The sequence below is a fragment of the Phocoena sinus genome, chromosome 8 (assembly GCF_008692025.1).
Source record: "Phocoena sinus isolate mPhoSin1 chromosome 8, mPhoSin1.pri, whole genome shotgun sequence".
Classification (NCBI taxonomy): domain Eukaryota; kingdom Metazoa; phylum Chordata; class Mammalia; order Artiodactyla; family Phocoenidae; genus Phocoena; species Phocoena sinus.
This window is the reverse complement of record NC_045770.1, coordinates 58,833,659-58,853,630: the sequence shown is the minus strand read 5'-3', so window position 1 is coordinate 58,853,630 and position 19,972 is coordinate 58,833,659. Positions and strand designations below refer to the sequence as shown.

At 56.5% G+C, this 19,972-nt stretch overlaps 2 protein-coding genes across 18 annotated transcripts in view; one reads left to right on the top strand and one right to left on the bottom strand.

Moving 5' to 3' along the window:
• The window catches only part of RELT (RELT TNF receptor), a 28,976-nt gene extending 15,446 nt beyond the window's left edge, over positions 1-13,530 (top strand). For 8 of the 13 annotated variants that reach the window (XM_032639312.1, XM_032639310.1, XM_032639315.1 and 5 more), the window contains 10 exons: positions 2,875-3,025; positions 4,025-4,099; positions 4,207-4,373; positions 4,585-4,664; positions 5,375-5,632; positions 6,918-6,998; positions 7,263-7,344; positions 7,521-7,775; positions 8,207-8,405; positions 8,709-9,134. In XM_032639312.1, coding sequence (XP_032495203.1) covers positions 2,981-3,025; positions 4,025-4,099; positions 4,207-4,373; positions 4,585-4,664; positions 5,375-5,632; positions 6,918-6,998; positions 7,263-7,344; positions 7,521-7,775; positions 8,207-8,405; positions 8,709-8,756 — 1,290 coding nt within the window. In that variant the 5' untranslated portion in view covers positions 2,875-2,980 and the 3' untranslated portion in view covers positions 8,757-9,134. The other 5 variants (XR_004350993.1, XM_032639317.1, XM_032639311.1 and 2 more) reach the window with 5 other exon arrangements.
• A 150-nt stretch (positions 13,531-13,680) lies between these two features.
• Positions 13,681-19,972, bottom strand: part of FAM168A (family with sequence similarity 168 member A) — a 205,016-nt gene continuing 198,724 nt past the window's right edge. For all 5 annotated transcript variants that reach the window (XM_032639336.1, XM_032639331.1, XM_032639332.1 and 2 more), the window contains one exon: positions 13,681-19,688. The gene's annotated coding sequence lies outside the window, so the exon portion shown is untranslated. The remainder of the gene's footprint in view (positions 19,689-19,972) is intronic.

Here is a 19,972-nt window from a genome sequence, read left to right as displayed (position 1 = left end):
TCCAGACACTGGGGCAGGGTTTTGTGGTGAGTGAGACAGACATCCCTGCCCTCGCTGCTATCTGGTGGAGGGGGACGGGGGCAAGCAATAAACAAGTAAGCAAACGGTCATAAGCCTCGGTGGGAGGTGTAGAGGGAAAGAAGGGGTGATGGGGAGGAAGTCACATGACCTACATCAGGCTTGTTACCTCATTTAAACCTCATGACAGCCTTGCTCTGGGACGTAAACATCCCCATCTTGCAGGTGAGGAAACTGAGACCCAGCAAGGTGAAGCAGGGGCTCTGGTCCCCCAGGGAGCTGGTGACAGTGGGAACAGCCCCCAGGCTGAGATTTCAGGGAGGAGTGGCCTCTAAGCTAACTTCCTTCTCTGCCCCTGGGGCCTTGAAGGGTGGTTCTCCTCCGCCAGGAGCCCTGAGGCCGGAGAAGACCACCACCACTGCCCATCTTTGACAGCCCTCCCCCAGGAAGCCCTCAGGAGGTGCCCCGAGGTGCAGGGCTTTGGAAGGTCACTGATTGCCCTGCCTTCTGGAAGGCAGAGGGGTGGGGATGGAGCCTTCTCAGTCTCCCCTCCCCCAGCCAAGGGGCTTGATCTGAACTTGCTTTTCAGTCAGGGTTCCAGGGCTTAGAGCATAGGTGCTGGAGGCTGGGTGGGGAGAAGGCGCAGAGGGGAGTCAGAGCAGCAGGGGTCCACGTGTGTGCAGGGGGGTTCTGGGTGGAGGCCAGCGGCTGCCTGACCGGGCAGGTCCTCTGGGGGCTCAGGCTGATTGTGGGGGCAGGGGGAGCTGCTGTAAGCAGAGACTCGGGCAGGCAGACTGGAGTAAGTGCTGGTTTAGGGTAATTAGAAGGCACATAATTAGAAGGCGTCAGGGCGCTAGGCACCGAGCGTCTGTGAATGTGTCTGAGTGGGCCCTCGCTGGCTTTGAGTCTGGGCCTTTGGACCCCACTTACCTCCTCGAAGTCTGGAGACCATAGCTCCCCATCTGTCTGGAGGTGGGCAGCTGCACAGCCCCTCCCTGTGAGCTCAGGTCACCCAGCAGGTGCTAGTCACGGCCAGGGGTGGGACTAGGGGGGAGTCTCTCCTCGGTGGACGTTGGGTCTCTTACTTTCCACCCCTGCCCCAGCTCTCTGGCCCACCCTGGGGATATGGATGGGTGCTGGGTCTGGGGGCTGGACAGGGCCACGGGGCCAACCTGAGGTCTTGGGGCTCGTGGTCAAGTCTGTGGGTGAGCTCCCATGGAAAACCAAGGAGGGGGCCATGGAGAGATGGGCTTGAGTAGGAACTGGGCCTGGGCAGGGGGACACTTGTGACCATGTTGGAGGAGGGACCGGTGGAGGATGGGTCAGAGGATGCCACCTGTTGGGTGCTGACTGCCAGGGTGCAGCCTTCACTCTACTCTGTGGCTGGACCTTCTGTCCCAGGTTTTCCCCTGAGCTGGCCTTGGGCCGAGAGCCACTGCCAGTGACCTGGAGAGTCCCGAGGATAGTGTGACCACTGCCCCAGCCCCTCCCCTGGGTGTAATTCAAACCCCTGGCCCGCCAAGGTCTGTGCCAGGCCAGGCCCACAGTGCAGCCGGATCAGTTTCCTCTGGCTGCTTTTCCTGGTGGGAAGTCCGGGCCGCCTGTAGGCCAAGGGGCTCTCGGCTCTTCCGTGACCTGGGGTTTACTGCAGGCAGTGCTTCTCCTGCCAGGCTGGGCATCAGACATCCCCGGGGTTCTGGGCAGGGCCCCCTCAACAGGCTGGGCTTGGCTGCTCGAGGCTGCCCCTTGGGGGTCCGAGGCTGCCTGTGGCCTGTGCCTGAGGTCCTCCATGTACACTCCTCCTTCACCCTCCTGAGCCTGGAGACAGGCCTCCTGGAAAGAGGTCATTGAATTCTCTTGTTCTGCCACTATCCCTTTTGTGCAATCCAAATTCTTCTTCCTGCTCTTCCAACCTTGTCCTCCGCTGGAGACTTTTCTACAGAGGAGGCCACACCCTTGAGCCTGGGGGCTCAGCCTCAGGCCTGTGCCCATCACCCTCTGTGCCCTCACATGCCTTATTTGGTTTCTTGGCACTTCCCTCGCTCTGGCACGGGACACTCACTGTTTATCTGTTGGTCGTTGGTCTCCCCCTGGGGTGTGAGTTCCCTGAGGACAGGGACAGCGCCTGTCTTGTTCATACCTTTTCCCGTGCTGAGGGCAGTGCCCAGCACACAGCAGGTGCCCAAGAGAAGACAGAAGGCTTGAATGCTGGCTGTCACTCCCCACCCCTGCAGGTCTGCCCGCGGCTCAAGAGATGCAGTCAGACACATCCCAGATCTCTGGAGAAGTCTGCCAGGCGGGACCGTGGGACCCGTGGGAGGACCAGCACAGTGATGGGGTTGGGGTGGGGGAGCTTTGGGGAAATAGAAGTCTAGAGAGGCTTCCACAGCAAGAGGCCTTTGTGTTGGGCTTTGAAATGTGACAGAAAAGGCCTTCCTTGGAGCAGAAACAGCAAGAGTGAAGGCAGAGAAGTAGGAGAGGCGGGCATGCTTGTGCGCCCCAAGGAGTTCTGAGAGGCAGGAGCCTGAGAGCTGGGGATGCAAGTGGGGGGGCCGGGCGTGGGGTCGCTGTCAGCACTCTCGTTCCTTCCACCCCTGGGGCTGAGGCTGTAGGCTATAGGCTGTAGGCTTCCTTCCTCCCCTGCTCCCCTGCCTGGGCCTAGGGCAGCTGGCTGTTTATGGAAGAGGCAGGAAGCCCTTCCTCCACTGGGAAGCTGCCCTGGGAGGCTGGCCCCAGATAGGGTGCCCCCACCTCTGCTAGGGCCTGCAGTGGACCAGAGGGCAGGGCCGGTGAGCGTAGGCCAAGCCGCCCCAGCATTCTGCCTGCCCGGTGACACCTCTCGATGTTCCCGTCCAGCCCCGTCCTGGAAGGAGGACTGCAGCTGCCTGCCTGCCTGCCTGTCCCATCCCCATCTGAGCCTCTCCTCCTCTGCCTGAGGCTGGCTACCCACTGGGGCTTGAGGATGAAGCTGAGCCCACCACGCTGGCCCCTATCCTGCCTCCTTGTGGTGAGTTGGGGATGGGACCGTGGGGAAGGTGAGTCCTGAGCCCTGCGCTCAGGAACCTCGTGCTGCGGCGGGTACTGGGGTTGGTTACATGGCTCTTCTTTTGAAGAATCGAGGCAGTCTGACCCTAGGAAGCGCCTCCTGCCCCACGTGCTCCTGGTGCCGTCGGCCTCCCAGTGTTTGGCACGTGCTGGAGCCACGTCTAGGGCCTGAGGAGGTCTCTGGCACCTCCCGTGTGACATTCCCTCTGCCCTTCAGGGTAGCTGGCTATACGCTGTGCCTGCCCCAAACTGGGGCCCAACTGGAGGACTGGGGGATCTCCCCTGCGGGCAGGATTCAGGGCAGATAGTTCACACCTGGAATGGGAAGAGAGGGAGCTCCGAGAGGAATAGGGGGAGGACACGAATGGAGAAGATCCTTCCTTTGGGGCCTGTCATGCTCTGTGTGGGTCCCAGGGTGTGAACGGGCTGGCCTTGTGTTGTGGAAAGGTCACGGAGGAGGATGTGGTCCCAGAGACTTAGCCGAGGCCCCGAGGCACCATCTGCAGTCTCGGCCCCACGGATGATGAACTGAGGCTGGTTAATGACATTTTCAGCTGTGGTGTGTGGACCAAGGCAGCAGGAAGGGGGGCGGAACCTGAGAGAGGAATTCGGAAGAATTTCCTCATCATCATCCTGGTTAGCTACAAGGGCGTGACTCACAGACCCAGGGGCTCAAGATCCTGATCTGGCCCTGTCTGAGGCGTTTCAGCACTTTCCAGAAGCAGATGTGGTTCTCCCCTGCCTAGGCAATGGCAATGCAGCAGGTCTGGGACAGGCAGATTTTACTTGTAGCACAAGGGACTGAGGTTAGAGAGTGTCCCCAAAGCCTGGGGGTGGCCCTGTATATTGGTGGTCCTTGTGCCTGGGGTGACTGAAAGTGGGTGGGGGGTAGGTGGCCCCAGAGATGCCATGTCCCGGTGCTTTCCGCTCCCTCAGTGTGTCCTGCCCTCTTTTCTTCCAGCTGTTGCCCTGGCCTCTGGCCACTGCAACATCAACAACCCCTTGGCCGTGCCCACCCGGCGAGGAGCCCAACCTGGTGAGCTCGCCCTGCCCATCCACCTCTCCTGGGAAGACTGTTGAGGGCCAGGGGCAGGGACCTCAGGCCTGGCTCCTGGCTTTGTTCTCACTCTTTCCCTCCTGCAGGAACCAGGGCGGGGCACATTATGCAGGTCCTGCCCCCCAGGCACCTTCTCAGCTTCCTGGGGCTCTAGCCCTTGCCAGCCGCACTCCCGCTGCAGCCCTCAAGGGAGGCTGGAGGCCCAGGTGGGCACGGCAACTCGAGACACACTATGTGGAAACTGCCAGCCTGGGTGAGCCATGGGGTGGGGTGTGGGTGTTCATGACCAGGTGACCAGGACTTGAGATCCTGGGGTCCCAGTCTCACTCACCTCTTGAGTGGGCCACAGTCTTCCCATCTGTGAAATGGGGTGGGTCAGGACCAGTGAGGGTGCCCAGTAGGAAGGTCCGGAGCCTCTCTTAAGGATAGTTTTTGGGCTTCAGTAACATCTTCCCTCCCTGCAGGTGGTTTGCCCCATCAGAGGTCCCCCATGTTCCCTGTCAGCCGTGCTCCTGGACACCCCTGGGTACTCGCGGCTGTTACGGTGAGTGGCAGGTGATGGCTAGGACTGGCGGGGTATGTGTGGGAAGGGGTCTGGCGAACTTGAGCCCAAGGGCCCCGCAGTGTCCGTCTGGGGCAGTGGGGGTCCTCACTCCCCTAGCCCAGGGGAGGGTGTGCAGCCACAGGGTGTCCAGCAGGTCCACTGGCTGTGTCTTCTCACCCCGTCTTTGAGTGGCAGAGACTGTCCAGCAGGTGGCTGCCACAGCTTGGGTTTCACATCCCAACCAGTCTCCTGTCCTTATCCCCTCGAAATAACCCACGTAGCTGAGTGTGAGCACATACGCTTACACACATGCACCTCCTCTCACCTGTTGAGTTGGTCACCTTCTGAGGCAACTAACTCATGGGTCAGGCTGTGGGGAGGCAGGATCCGGTGTTGCTGTGCCCAGGCATGTGCACCGTTGCCTTTTGTTCACCCCTCTGACCCATCATGAGGGGTGGACAGGGGCCTCAGGGTCTGGCCGTCCTGAGGGCTGAGGAGGCCTTGCTCAGGCTGGCTGACTGGTCAGATGGCCAAAAAGGAGGGTGTGAGTTGCCCTTTACTTCCCCACCATGGTGGAGAGTGGGTGCTCTGGACATGCCGGTATCACCCACTGCCCCGACCCCTGCCCACAGTAACCCGGGCCCTGGGCCTCTCTGAGTGTGTTTCTCTCTGCCTCTTTCCTCCATGCCTCCATCCTCCGTGGTGCTCAGAGCAGGGGCGACGGGCCCGACGTGGCATGGAGGTGGCAGCAGCGGCGAGCGGCGCAGGGGAGACGCGGCAGCCTGGGAACAGCACACGGGCGGGCAGTCCCGAGGAGACAGCTGCCCAGTATGCGGTTATTGCCATTGTGCCCATCTTCTGCCTCATGGGGCTGCTAGGCATCCTGGTGTGTAACCTGCTCAAACGGAAGGGCTACCACTGCACGGCCCACAAGGAGGTCGGGCCTGGTCCTGGAGGCGGAGGCAGCGGTAAGGCCCAGCCTGGGGCTGGGTGGGGAGGCCAGAGGGCGCAGCTGAGAACCTACTTGGTCTGGAGGGTCTGACATGGAGAGGCCTGCAGAGGGCTAATCAGGAGAGTTTCCCGGAGGTGCCGCACGTGGGCCGCAGAGGAGACACTGCGGACTGGCAAAGTAGAAGGAAGGGTGAGGCGGCCCGACGTGGCAACTGGGGCAGAGCAGAGGCAGAGCAGAGGTCAAGTGGCTTCAGTGGGATTCCCTCCCTGTGTGAGGCCCTACCCAGCTGTAAGGGCCTGGACTCCTCAGGGGCTGTAGTTGTGTGTGTGGTTCAAGGGTTGGACTGCTTTCTGGGTACTCAGGGTGACCTCCGACCTCTGGCCTGAAGGGCTGGCAGGGCAGCTGTCTTGGACAGGGACCATGAGAGGCTCAGGTTTCAGCTCCAGGCTGTGGTTTGAGTTAGGAACCCTGGACCCAGAGGGAGAGACATGTTCCTCCTGCCCCTACCCCAGGGCCCTGGGTCCCTTTTCTTCTTCCCCTTACCCCTCTGCGCTGTCCCCTGAGGGCCAGTAGGGCCGGGATCCCACATGCACATACACTGCTCACAGAAATTGGGGGCCAAGTCAAGATAGAATGGCGCCTGCCATGCCAGCGCCCTTTTCAACCTCCGACACTGCAGTCTGCAGAGTCAGGAGGGGGACAGGCGCTTTAGGCAGGCAGAAAAGTGGCAACTCAGGCCATTTTGCCTGGAACTGCACTTGTTTTCCTGGCCTAGGACTCCCTTTAACTGTTGGCTGCTGCCTGGGTGCGAGTCCTAGGAGTTCTGTTTGCTGCTGGCCCAGGAATGATTGCATGGCCCATTCTCGTGCTCTTGAGGTTCGGGTCCTCAGTTAGTTATACCGACAGGGCGGTGTGCAGGGAGGTGATAGGCCTGGGATGGCAGAGTTTGCTGGGGCTGTCGGAGGTCATGGGCAGAGAGGCAGCCCACAGCTCCCTGAGGCTAAAGAGAGGAGAGGGCAGGCCCTGGGAGAGGCTGGTTCCCTCATCCCACACATCTGCAGGGACGGTGGAGTTCAGATGGCCCTGAAACCGCTAAGCCCCTGGTGCTGCTGGGTGCGGGGAGCAGTGATGCTGAGTAAGTAGTGAAGGTGATAATGGGCTCAGAATCAGAGCGGAGGCCCTTAGGTACGCATACAGCCAGGCCAGGGGCGCCCTCTGCTGCCATGTCCTGGTGTAGCCTGTGAGCCCAGAGTGTCCCACTGCCTCCTTCCCTAGGATCATGGTTCTCTGTTCTTCCCCAGGGGTCAACCCTGCCTACCATACTGATGACGCCAATGAGGACACCATTGGGGTCCTGGTGCGCCTGATCACAGAGAAGAAAGGTGAGGGGGGAGGTCTGACCCCATCCCTCCCAGAGCTCTGCTCTGCCCCTCCCGCCGGGATACCTCAGGCCAGCGTGCCCCCTCTCTGACCATGGTGCTCCCGCCTCTCTGCCTGCTCTTGCCTGGTGAGAGGTGGAGGAAAAGGCACACAGCCTGGGCCAGGGAGGGGGTGGCGGGTAGGTAGGGGGATTTGTGCTGGGGCAGGAGGTTGGGGGGAGTGCCCCTCACGGCCCAGAGCCGGGTTCTGACTACAGCTGCCCACAGAGAATGCAGCGGCCCTGGAGGAGCTGCTGAAGGAGTATCACAGCAAACAGCTGGCGCAGACCAGCCACAGGCCTCTGCCCAGGTGAGTGGGCAGGTGGGCAGGGAGGGCCCCAAACCGCAGGTAATCAGCCTGCCTCCTGGGGACTCACCACTTGGGTATGTTGCTCCTCCTGTCACCCTGCTTCCCCTTCACCTACCTCCTGGGGTCTCCTGGGCCTGCCCTGCCCCAGTGACCGCTCCCACCTGTGTCTTCCACAGGCTGCCGCCGGGCCCACCCAGCATGCCACACGTCTGCCCGCATCGCCACCACCTCCACACTGTGCAGGGCCTGGCCTCACTCTCTGGCCCCTGCTGCTCCCGTTGTAGCCAGAAGTGGCCCGAGGTGCTGCTGTCCCCCGAGGCTGCAGCTGCCACCACTCCTACTCCCAGACTCCTGCCCAACCCAGCCAGGGTGCCCAAGGTCGGGGCCAAGGCAGGACGCCAGGGCGAGATCACCATCTTGTCTGTGGGCAGGTGAGGAGGGCATAGACACAGCAGGGTGCCACAACATGACATGACAGCTCTGGGGGTGGCAGGGCCCTAGCCTGATCCATGAACAGTGGGTTCAGTGGTGGCCTCACCCTTCCTGGCCTCAGTGGGCCTCTTTGCAGTGGGCGCGGCCAGGGAAAAGCCAGGTCTTCCCAGCTACGCTCTCTCACATGGAGTCCCTGGTCCCCCAGGGCAGGGTCATAGCCGCCATCACACCTGCGCCGCCTCGGGCTAAGAGCCTGTCCACCTGCAGCCTAGTGTTGGGAGGTGTTGGGAGCTTGTCAGTGGGTGGGAAGACGTGGGGAGGGCTCAGGCTCTGACCCATGAACTTGCTGTGTGACCCTGGTGGGTGCTGCGCCCTCCACACCTGGGGTCCGCCCTCTAATGCAGGATGATCGCACTACCTCTCCCCACAGGTTCCGTGTGGCCCGAATTCCTGAGCAGCGGATGAGTTCGGTGGCCTCAGAGGTGAAGACCATCACGGAGGCCGGGCCCTCAGGGGGTGATCTCCCTGACTCCCCACGACGTGGCCTCTCCAGTGAGCAGCGGACACTGCTGGGAAGTGGTGGAAGCCACCCTAAATGGCTGAAGTCCCCAGCAGAGAACAAGGCCGAGGTGAGGACCAGAGGGGAAAGGTGTCTGTTGGCACCTGTGCCAACCCCGACTGCAGATGGGGCAGGGGTGGAGGTACAGAGAGCTACTGCCTCCTGGGGACTCACCACTTGGGTATGTTGCCCCTCCTGTCACCCCGCTTCCCCTTCACTACCTCCTGGGGTCTCCTGGGCCCTGGTTTGGGGCCCTCCTTGCCCACCTGCCCACTCACCTGGGCAGAGGCCTGTGCCAGCTGTTTGCTGTGATACTCCTTCTTGGAGTCCAGAAGCCCCCTGACAGCTCTGACCCCTCACCCCTGTCCCCCAGGAGAACTGCTATGTGGTCCGGCTGAGTGAGAGCAACCTGGTCATCTGAGGGGCTGTCTCGTCTGAGGATACTGCAGCCTTGCCCTGGGAGGTTCCGAAGGCAAGCTTCCTGGAGGAGGTAGAGCTGCAGCTGAGCTAGTGAGGATCCAGAATGGCCCAGCAGACAGAACAGCCAAGGCCAAGGCCTGGAGGTGGGAGCGTCCACCCCAGTGAGGAGGCAGGCCAGCGTGCCGGCGGGTGCTGTGTGCAGGAGCAGGTTGAGAGCCCCTCCCGTCCCTGCCGCCCATTTCCTTCCCTGCAGGATGTCCCTGATGCCGTGCCCTGCCCTGGCTGGATCCTAGGAGCCCACAGGGTCCTCTGCACCGCCAGGTGGCTAGGCCTCAGTGGTGGGGAGGGGCCCTCTACCTGGCAACCCTGGCCCCACGCCTTAGTGATGAGCCACTCCTTGCCTCTGTAGAGGGGACCTCCCCCTCCTTCCTGAGAGGTCCTGCAAAGGGAGGGGTCAACAAAAAGCCATGAGCTAGGAACCGAGTTCCTGGGCAAGCCCCTGGCCATTACTGGGTCCCAATTCTTCTGACTGTGAAGCGGGGAGAGAGTGGCGTCTCGGTGCCCAGGGCCTTCCTGCATCTTGCAGGCTCTGGGCTGGGTTGTGTAGATGGAGAACTTGACCCCTTGCCACCGTTCCCACTAGTTTTATCTGGCCCCGTTTTTTGCTGCTTCAGGGCCACCACCTTCAAGGCTCCCAAGGGGCTGCCCATCCATGGTTCTGCCTACAGAAGGGGCATAATGCACGTGCCTGCCCCTGCCCCTGCTGTTTTTATTGAAATTGAAAAAACAGACTTGACCTGGGCGGGGCTGTGGTACAGAGTCCCAACCTGCCCAGCCACCCACAAGATCTCAGGCGCTTTGGAGGGTAAGGGGTGAGGCCTCTGGCCTCGGTGGTTTCTGTGTCCCTGTGGTACTGGTGTGTCCGTCCCCTGGCCTGGGCAGTGCAGGCGACTGCCCAGCCTGCGTCTCCACTCTGGCTCAGCAACCTTGTTATTTATGTGGGGCTGTGCAGGCATGGGCCCACTGCTGTCCCCGTTTCTCTTATTTATTGAAACTTTGCTGTTGTCCCACCCTTGTGTCTCCACATCATCCATTTGTTGAATAATAAAAGGTGGGAAGGTAGTGTCATGAGGCGCTTCTTTTTCCCTGTGTCTCTTCTCAGGTCTGCCCATTCAGTGAATAGTTGTGTGTCGGGCTCCGTGTGTGGGTCAGGCCATCCCTCCCCTGGCAGCGCCTGCTGTTTGGCAGGTGGACATCAGGCAGCAGCTGAAGTGGGGCCGGAGGCGGCCTCTCAGGTCACCTGGTTGTCACTGCAGGCCCTAGAAGCAGTGCTGTCCAACGGAAATAGAGTGTGCGCCACGTATGTAATTAAAATTTTTCTAATAGCCACATTTTAAAAAGTAAAAAGAACCAAGTGAACTTATTTTAAATGATATCAACAATGTATTTTACTTAACCAAAATACTAAAATACTTTCATTTCAATATGAAATCAGTATAAAAATTATGAATTAACCATTTTTTTGCTTTGAAATGTGGTAAATACACTTAAAGCATGTCTTAATATGAAGTAGCATATTTCAAGGGCTTGATAACCTCATGTGGCTAGTGGCTCCTGTATTGGACAGCACAGCTCTAGAGGAAGTGGAGCCTGGCAAATGGATGGGGTAAGTAAGGCATATTGAGGGCTGGAGAATGTGGGAAGGGGAGCTGTGTTCCACAGAGGGGGAACAGCATGTACAAAGGCCGGACGGCAATGAAAATATGAGGAGCCGGAGAAGCTTCCAGTATAGAGTGACTCAGGTGTGAAGGCTGGACTGGGGGTGGCAGCAGAAGGCAGCCACATGGGCTCTTGGAAGCCACTGGCCCTATGCCAGGGATGCCCAAGGCGCCTCTAGAGCATTCAGGAAGGCTAAAAAGTATGACTAGCCAGCTCATTCCTGTGGAGGGTGCAGGAGCTGCGGGAGCAGGGATCCACAGGCGGTTGTTGCAGCCATCCAGACAAGAGACGGAGGAGCAGGGGTTTGCGGGGGCGATGGAAAGACTCCTGGGACAGAGGATGGAACTGCTAGGCCTTGGTGCCGGGATGTGGCTCACGGGATTAGGGCCAGCTGGGTGGGGAGCAGTGATGCAGACCCACGGGATGTCTTGAGGCACCTGCACGTGCAGGCCCGCGGCGCTCGAGGGACAGACCTGGCGTACGATGATACCTGGAAGCACTCAGATGGGCATTTGCACCAGGACTGGACTGGGAGGGAGCACGTTCCAGGGAGAGAGCTCAGGGAAGACCCAGAACGGTGGGAAGGAAAGCAAGCAGGAGAGTGCAGCGTCCGGGAAGGACGGGAGTGTGGGGAGCAGGGTGGGTCACAAAGCCAGGCGCTGCTGCAGGGTCAGGACTAGCGTCCCCTGGCTAGCCAACACAGGGATGTGGCGAGACCAGAGCCAGGTCCCAGTGGGCTGAGCTTTCTGCAGAAGCCTGTGCCAGGTAATAGCTAGTAGGCCCTCAGGCTCCAGGGAGAGAGGGTTTTTAGTTAATTCCAGGTTCTTTTGGTGTTTGGTATGCTTTTAAAAGACGGAGGGTCTTCCCTGGCAGTCCAGTGGTTAAGACTCTGCACATCCACTGCAGGGGGAGCGGGTTCAATCCCTGGTCGAGGAACTAAGGATCCCCGCATGCTGCGTGGTGTGGCCAAAAAAGAAAAAAAAGATGGAAGAAAAGGACATATTTCAACACTAATGGGAAAGAGGCCCAAGGAGAGGCTGAAGAACCAAAAAGTGACGGTTCATGGAACCTGGGGAGGTGTGGAAAGGGACACCCTGCGGGAGGCCCAGGCTTCACACAGGGCAGAAGCCATGACAAGGGGCCGGCCTAGCAGCTTCAGAGAAAAATCCCGGCCTGAGGGGAGGCTGAGCTTTGAGATTCCACCTCTCCCTTTCTCTCACCTCTCTTAGGGCACAGGCTTCTCTCTCTGGGGCTTCTCAGGTGGGAAGGAAAGGGAGGGCACCTCTGAGGACCCAGGAGGCAAAGCATCACCTGCTCTAGGAGAGGGGAGGGAAGGAGACAGGCTGGACATCAGGAGGAATTTTCTGGAGCAACAAAGGTTGCCAAAGTCTAGAACAGGGTGTCTGTTGTAGGGGACCAGTGGGATGTTCCCTGGGGCCGCCATGGTGCGACTGGTGTCCCTACTGGCCAGCTGTTCAGCTGCGCCTCAGGGTGTGGCTTCTCAAACTTGGCTGTCCCCTCAGCCAACCCCACTTCACCGAGGACTTGTGTGACACATTGAGATGAGGATGAGACAGTGCCCTGGGGGAAAGGGGTGGGAGGCTGAGCCCTCCCACTTTCTGGCCTCCTTTCCCAGGGGGAAGTTGGACTCTGGTCTCTGGATGCCCTCTTGCCTGGGGTGAGGCACATACAGATGCCAGCGACGGTGGAGGCTGAGGCTGGATCTGGGCTTCCCGGGTTAGGTAACGCACACCCCATCTCAGTGCTGGGCCCTGGGGTAATAAGCACTGCTCCCCTCCAGACTACTCCCACCACCCCAATTTCCTGCTTGCTGGAAGGTAAGAGAAAGAATAGCCCTGGCCCCAGTCTCTTGTCCCTGGAGGATACTGAGGCCAGCTCCCAAAAGAGTGGGATGAGTTGCTGAGGGATCAGGTAGGGGTGTGTCTGATACCCTTGGCTTTTAGGGCCCCCACCCTCACGTGGAAGCTTTCTTGGCTCTAAATCCTGCTCTTGAGCAAGGCAGGCCCAGGCTGTTGGCAGGGCTGGGAGCTGGAGGACACGGTGGGGCCCCTGGGCCAACCACTGAGGACAGTTCTGAGACTGCCCTCTCTCACTCCATAACCCCTCCTCCATGGGCCAGAATGGTGGGTGCTGGGGCCCCGGTCTCTGCCTTCCACCTGCTTCTGGCCCCCAGCCCTGCCACTGACCTGGAGCTGAGTCCCTGGGAAAAATCCCCTTCCTGTGCAGGGGAAGAGAGCCCAGCAAGGCCCTCCCCTACCACACCCGACAGCGCTTTCTGCCATCGCAAGAGAGGGAGAATTAAGTTTCATGTCAGGTGAGGACAGGAGAGGAAACTGGGGAAGGCATTATGGAGGCCCAGGGTACGGTTTGGTGGAAAGGGCTCGAGAGTCAGGAGTCCTGAGTGTTAGTTACAGCCAGGTCACTTAGCCTCTTTGGGCCTCAAGTATTCTCTCCATTTGAGGAAGCTGAATACCTGGAGGCTGGGAGAGCGTGGACTGCAGGGACCAGGCCCTAGGATGGGATGGTGGCTGTGATAACCAGGGAGAGAAGCCCAGGCTTGGACAAGAGAGAGATGTTTAGGATGTAAATAAAACTGACAGCACTTGATGACCATTTGGATGGAGACCATATGACTGCCTTCAACTGTCCTTCTGGGACTACAAACCACACTAAGCCCTTCCCTTGGTTTCCCTCCTGACCAATTTACCCTTGAAGTGAGTTACAGGCATTGCCTCCTCCAGGGTGGGCAGGAGAATGTGGGGCTTGGGGCTTGGTGCCTGGGCTTTGGAGCCAGACCAAGTGTAAGTTCCAACTCCACCCCTCACTAGCTCTGTAACCTTGGTCGAGGTACTTACTTAACCCTCCTTAGCTGCCCACTACCAAGGACAGGGCTAACAACAGGGCTCACCTCCCATCCTGCTGTGAGGATTATGAGTTGCGAAGCATAAAGCACAGTGCTGGCCACATGGTGGGCACTCGGTATCACACACCTTAGTCCAGGTGCTGACGGCCACTTCCCAGGCCCAACTGAGTCCCAGGGCCTCCCCGGAGATGCAGCGTAGGTGTTACCTGACTGGTGAAAACAAGTTTAGGATCAACTTGGGAAGAAACCCAGGGGACTCTCACTGGCCCAGGAGGTGTCTGTGTCCCCCTCCCCCAAGAACCACCAGTCTGGTCACCCCAGACTTTTTTTGGAAATTTTTTTAATAGTTATTGAATGTTCTACAGCTTACAGTAAATATCATAGTTACAAATTCTTGGCTTCAATCTTTCAGAGTGATCACTATCTGATCTTCAAAACAAAACGAAACAAAAACCCAAAAGAATCCAAAACAACAAAACAAAACCAGATTTACACTTCATACACACAAGCGAGGCCATGGGGCTTTCCAATCTTTACACTCCAGGCTGTGTTTTGAAAACACCTATAAGTTCTTTGATCAAACTACTTGGAAGACACTGGTCAAATGTTTATTATTATTTTAAATGTTTTTCTTTTTAAAATGTGAGTTCCAATAAAATTTAAAAATTAGATTCCAACCTGTAGATTAAAATGAATTAAAAAATACAAAATCATATACAACGCTCTCTCACAGGGATGGTACATGTCACGAGAACAAGTTTTCTCTGTCGTGTGACATGAACAGGGATGAAGATACCTTTTAGTCAGGAGATGGGAACAGGCCCTTGGGCCTTTAAAGGTCACTACAGACAACTCCACATTGCTAAAGGCCTGGCCTTACATTCCCTTGGGTAAGGAAGAGCTGGAGTCCCACCACAGATCCAGATAATCTGGCTGACCCAAGAAGGTGGTCTTTGGGCAGTCCCACTCTTTCCCTGACTCTCAGGCATGAGGAGGAAGGCTGGAGCCTGGAGATGCTGGTCTTGCTGGGGTCAGGCCCAAAGATGACTTCACCCATTTGAGTCCTATGGGCTGGTACTTATCAGCAAGGCTGTTATATCTGTTCTCCTCAGAAAGGAAAATACCCCCTCTACGAGGAGCTGGACTGGGTACAGGGCCTCACTGCCACAGCAAGAATACCCAGGGACTACGCATGCAGCCACAGGGAAGCAAGAGTTCTAGTTTCCCTGTCTGGCTCTGTGACAACCAACCCCAATCACCTCGCCACTGGGCTGGACTCAACAGCACGCAAGATAGAAAATACCCATTGGAGAAAGTGAGGGAGTGAGACCCAAGTCTGGCTCAGGCAAGGTTGGTTATGGAATGTTGAAACTGGCCTGTCAGGAATTTCAAAGGCCGGGCCCTAGAACCACGTAATGCCTAATTTCAGAAACAAGTTATCTAGGAGAAGGGAACATGGACAGGTAAAGGACAAATCCTGCCACCAGCCTGGCACACCCATAGTAGGCTGAGCTCTCAGAGGCTCAGGTGTGGAATTAGATGTTAGCCTGGCTGGGTCTCCTCTGCTGTGATCCTGCTTTTGGAGGTAGGTCTGGCCTGGATTCCCCTGATGCTGGACACGAGTATGGAGCCTCCTCACCTGCCCCCTCCGCTGCCCAACCTGCCCCCTCTGGATTCCCAAGCTTGGCAAGCAGCTGGGGACCACATATCCTATGTGATGCGGAATACAGGGTGGAAAAGCAGAGCTTCCACATACTTTCACTCAACAGCAATTGAGGAGAAAATGCCATGGTGACATCTAAATGACTGCTTCAACCACAGTGCTGGGGCCAAGACCCATGCTGTCTAGGCCCTCCCTCTCTGGCCACAGAGCAGAGCTGAGGATCTGATATGCAGGGCTCCAGGCCTGACTCAGCCAGAGTCCTGTCTGTACAGTGAGGACACCAGAACTTGGTGACCAGAGGATCTGCACTACTTTTATGCTCCATGTGATTCATTTCTGAAGCCTACTCAGAACAAAGCCAGCCTCTCCGAAGAAGCACTCCCAGATCTCTGGGAGTGGGATACCTCAAACTTGGAACACTTTGGGTGCCCAAGGGTCAGAGTTGGGACAAGGAGAAAGGACTGCACAGTGTCTCTCTAGATCCTGGTCCTCACCCAGGGGAAAAACAGGCCCAGAGACTTGAGTCAGATGTGCTTTTGGCCATTCAGGGCTACACCAGGTCCCCTGGAAGTGCCAACTCGCCAGGTCTGGACAGTGGGCAGGCTCTCCAGGGTCAAAAAGTAAGGGTACGCAGGCTTCCCAGGGACATGGGTCTTTCAACGGACAGGTGCCTGGGGCTTCCCTTGAACATGTCTTCAGTCCTAAACCTCATGACCCCAAAATGTTTTGCTCAAGTTAAGCCTTTTCTTGCAAATTCTCATCCTCTGGGTGCTGCCATCTGGATATGCCTCTGGGTTCCCAGGGCTCCTCATAAAAATCTGCTCAGTTGGCAGGACTGAGCTCCCCAGGTTTCCGTGGGGTCTTCCTCTGTTTGGGGGCAGATAGGTAGCCCATCCCTTCTGCATGCCTGCCACCCAGACCCAGCAGATGCCAGCAGAAAGCAGAGGATTTAAACAGTTCAAATCTTGGCTCTTTCTCTTATGAGCTGTGTGACCTTTGGCAAGTCTCTTAAGCCTTCTGAGACTTAGTTTTTCCATCTACAAAATGGGGATTTTTGGCAATCAATGTTGAAGTACTTTGTACACAGACAGAAAACTCTGGACAGGTGCGAGTGTCCTTTTTCAAGATACAGGAGTGGGATACGTACTTTTGGGTCACTGCCAGGAGAGAAAGAGGAACAGCAGCAACTGCCCTGTCTCATGGGGAAGAAATTAAATACATTTTTTCAAAACGCGGCAGAAAGATAAATTCCAGGCTCTTAACCACTTGGGGGCACTCCAGACTCCAGCTTCCTAGACCCCAGACTAATGAGGAGGAGCCAGGTAGAAGTGGCAGAAGCCAAGAGGGTTGGCTGGTGACTGGAACCACCTGTACCCCTGACCCTGGCCACCAAGCCTGTGGTACTAGGGAGAGGCAGTGGAGTGGGGTGGAGAGGGGGCTTTGCTGGTGCCACGCTGTAGCTTGCTATGTATGTGGGCACACCCCTTGTCCTTTCTGGCTTGCTGGCCTTCCTACAATGGCAGGGCCCTTCCAGCTCTGACCTCTGTCCAGCTTGACCACTGGGCCATCCAGTATCTTTGGATAACACCCATGGTACCTCCCAACAGACACCTGTGATCCTACCAGGTGTGCTCTCATCCTACCACAGGCACACTACTGCCCCTGTTCTCCTGGGCTCAGTCCCTCTGCAATGACTCCCCAAGCTTGGCCAGGCTTGTGGATCTCTGTCAAAGCAAAAGGGTGAGGCCAGCTGAACTGGGACTCCAGTGGCTCAGGCTGAAAAAGGGGCGCTGGGCCTGGGCTCTTCCAGACCACAGCCTTTTCACACCTTGTTTTTGCCTTGGGGCCTGTCTTTGATCTTGAATTACATACTAGGGCTAAGAGAGGGTACTGAGCATTGATGTTTCTGTCCATGAGCCGTGTGTGGATTCAGACTGCAGGGACAGAGGCAGCAGGCTGGGATTCAAATGGCTCTGCCACTTATGAGCAAGTCACTTTGCTTTTCCAAGTCTCAGTTTCCTCATGGATCAAATGAGAGAATAATCTATTTCACAGGGTTAAACCAGATGATGGATATGAAACTGCTTTGTAAACTGTGAGGTACTGGATGTTAGTTTTTACTTACTGATATAGAATGAACAAAAATAAAAAGGTCATTCCTAGATCTCCTCCCTTTTTCCTTCTCTCTGTGGTCCTACCCTAGCCCATCTGGAGGCAGCAGGGTTCAGGGAAGCTTGTCAGGATACCAGCATTCTGCTCACTTTGGGCAAGTTTCCTTTCCTTTTAGAACCAGTTTCCTCATTTGTCAAATGGGTGTAATAACTCTGACCCTTTCTCTCAGGGCCAGTAAATTAAAGGCTGTGAAGTGCTCTGAAGTCTATGAGGCACCTGACAAATGCAAAGGTTTCCTATTATTATTATAATCATTATTATTATTTTGGCATTTTCTAAACATGTATGACATAATCTAAAACAACCTTCACCCACCCTTAGAAAACCAGAGAGTAGGAGGAGGTATTTGCAAAAAATGGATTAACACTGGAAAACTTCCTATTGTTTTAAAATGAAACCTCTTCAGCACCCAAGAACAGACCATTTAATTTAGGACAGCTGGGCTTCTCCTTACCAGTGCTGCATTTCCCTGGAAAGCCAAGAAGGTGGGCCCTCAACTCCTGGCTCTGGGTTGAGGATGCTGCTGGGCTTTGCCCTCCTGGGAACAGCCAGATAGCCTCTGAGGTCCTTCTGGCCCAAGGGCTTCCTGATTTTCTCCTCCTTTAAGGAGACACGGCAGGTAGGGGTAGGGATTATGTCCAAGTATGCATGAATTTAAAATGAAGAGAGTTATTTAAAAGTTATAAATGTTATCAATGATTCCATTCTGTACAGTAAAATGTTCCTCTCCCCGCATCCCCAAAGGGGCTGCTGGCCCAGCCAAGTGCTGGGAGTAGGGGGACAGTGCTAGACTACCGGGCTCCTGGCTGAGACCAGTGCGTCCCTCTTCTCCCAGGAGAGCCCGTGTCTCCTCCTCCTCTCCTCTCAGGATGAGGGGCTACTGTCTTAAAAGCATGGACTCCTTTTCAGCCATCCCTAGGGCTGGAGTCAGGTAATAGGATGAGACTTCCAGATGTCTTCACAGAATTTCCAAATGCTATTTCTTCATTTGCAATTTCTGTTCCTGCCATCTGCCCCCATGTCACCTCTGCCCAGTCTTCAATCCCCGCCTTTGGAATCCATGGAGGGAAAGAGCAGAAACAAAAGCCCAGAGACTGTTCCCGAGCTCACCAGGTGTGGGCACTGCTGACTTCATTTTTACAAAACCAAGCCAATCCATCCCTAGGTAAATTTTCATGGGCAACATGCCCCAGGCAGGAAGGCTGCATTTAATGCTGATTTACTGCAAGGTCTAGGGAAGTCCTTTCCGCTTCTCTGGGCCTCAGCTTCCTCATCTGTCAAACAGGGGAATGGATGAGATGGTTGCTAAGGTCCCTTCAGTTCCATGAGTCTATGAAGTGTTTATTGCTATTGCTTTTCCTTCACTATCCTGACCTTCAGAGCTGCCAGCACCCGCCTGGAATGTGGTTCCTTCACTGTGGCCATGAATGGCACAAGGTAACCAAGAACTTGGCCTGTCTGCCAGCACCATGGACAGACAGGTGAGCCCTGGCAGTGGGAAGGGAAAAGGGAAGGGAGAGAAATGCCATAGGTTTCCACTCTAATCAGGAGCAAGCTCCCTATCAGAGTGGATCCATGAGGGCCCAGGGGCCAAGGTCTGGATTACACAGGACACCTGGCCTTCCAAGGCTTTGGGAGGCTGGGATCCCACCACCCTGCAGCTGCTTGGTAGGTCTGAGGTCAAAATCACCTTCCGAGGAAGTGCCAAGTCAGTTAACATCACTGTGCAAGTCAGAGGGGGTCCAGGCCCAGACAATTTGGCCAGAGACCTTACCAACCAAAGCCCGCAGGCAAGCGCCTCTCGACCCTCTTCCCTCTTCCTTTCCATAGTGCCCTCCACCCCCCCCCACCCTCCCCCAAGTTCTCCCAAAGAAAGAATCTGGTTTTCCCAGGTTCTGATCTGGGGTATTATTAAGCTGCTATGAACACTCCTACCTAATCAGGTGGTTTTGTTCTTGGTCTGTTGCGATGGTTCTCAGAAGAGATTTCATTTGTGTCAGGACATGGTAATGTCTTAAACTAATCCTGCTTGAGGAAAATCAAAAAAGAAACAATCCCCCAGAGATGTGCCCTGCTCAACAGCTCTGAGTTCCTACCCTGGACCTGAGGATCACATCTCTCATGCTCTTCAAAGGAAATTGCGCCTTCAGCTGAACCACTGCAACAGACCCCACTCTCTGACTGCTGCTAGACTAGGCTCCCGGAACTGGATTCTTGGGGAAGAAAAGAAGAGCAGAGAGGATGTGCCTGGTCAGGTAGGAGGAGGGCTAGAGCTGGAAGGGCAGTGGCTAAAAGGGGGACAGTGGGGAGAGGCAGGAGATTAGAAAAAGCAGCTTTTACAAAAACCGAAAATAAAAACCAAAACCATTAAAGATGCATAAAGTGACCCTTGCACTTCCGTTGTCTCTTCTTGCAAATAGAGGTGGTGCTGCTAGGGAGCTGCTCCAGCACCTGTGTAAGACTTGAGTAGTTGCATACAATGTGTGACTCCAGATCTGGGGGAGGAAGGGGAAGGCCGTTAGTGACAGTGATATCCCTGAGGCCACTTCAGGAAGCTACTGGACCCCCTCCCCTCACGCTGGGAGCCCTAAATGGAGTCCTCTGTGCCTTCCCAGTGGAGCTGCCTGTTTCCCGTCCAGTGCCAAGAGCTCCTGGAGGAGGACAGCAGGGGAGATAAGGAAGTAGGGCAGAGGATTTTCAAATCCCTGGAGCCCTGCAGTTCACTGGCACTGCCTCAGCAGCTGCGGAGGGCAGCAAGGAATCTGGTGGTGGGGATGGC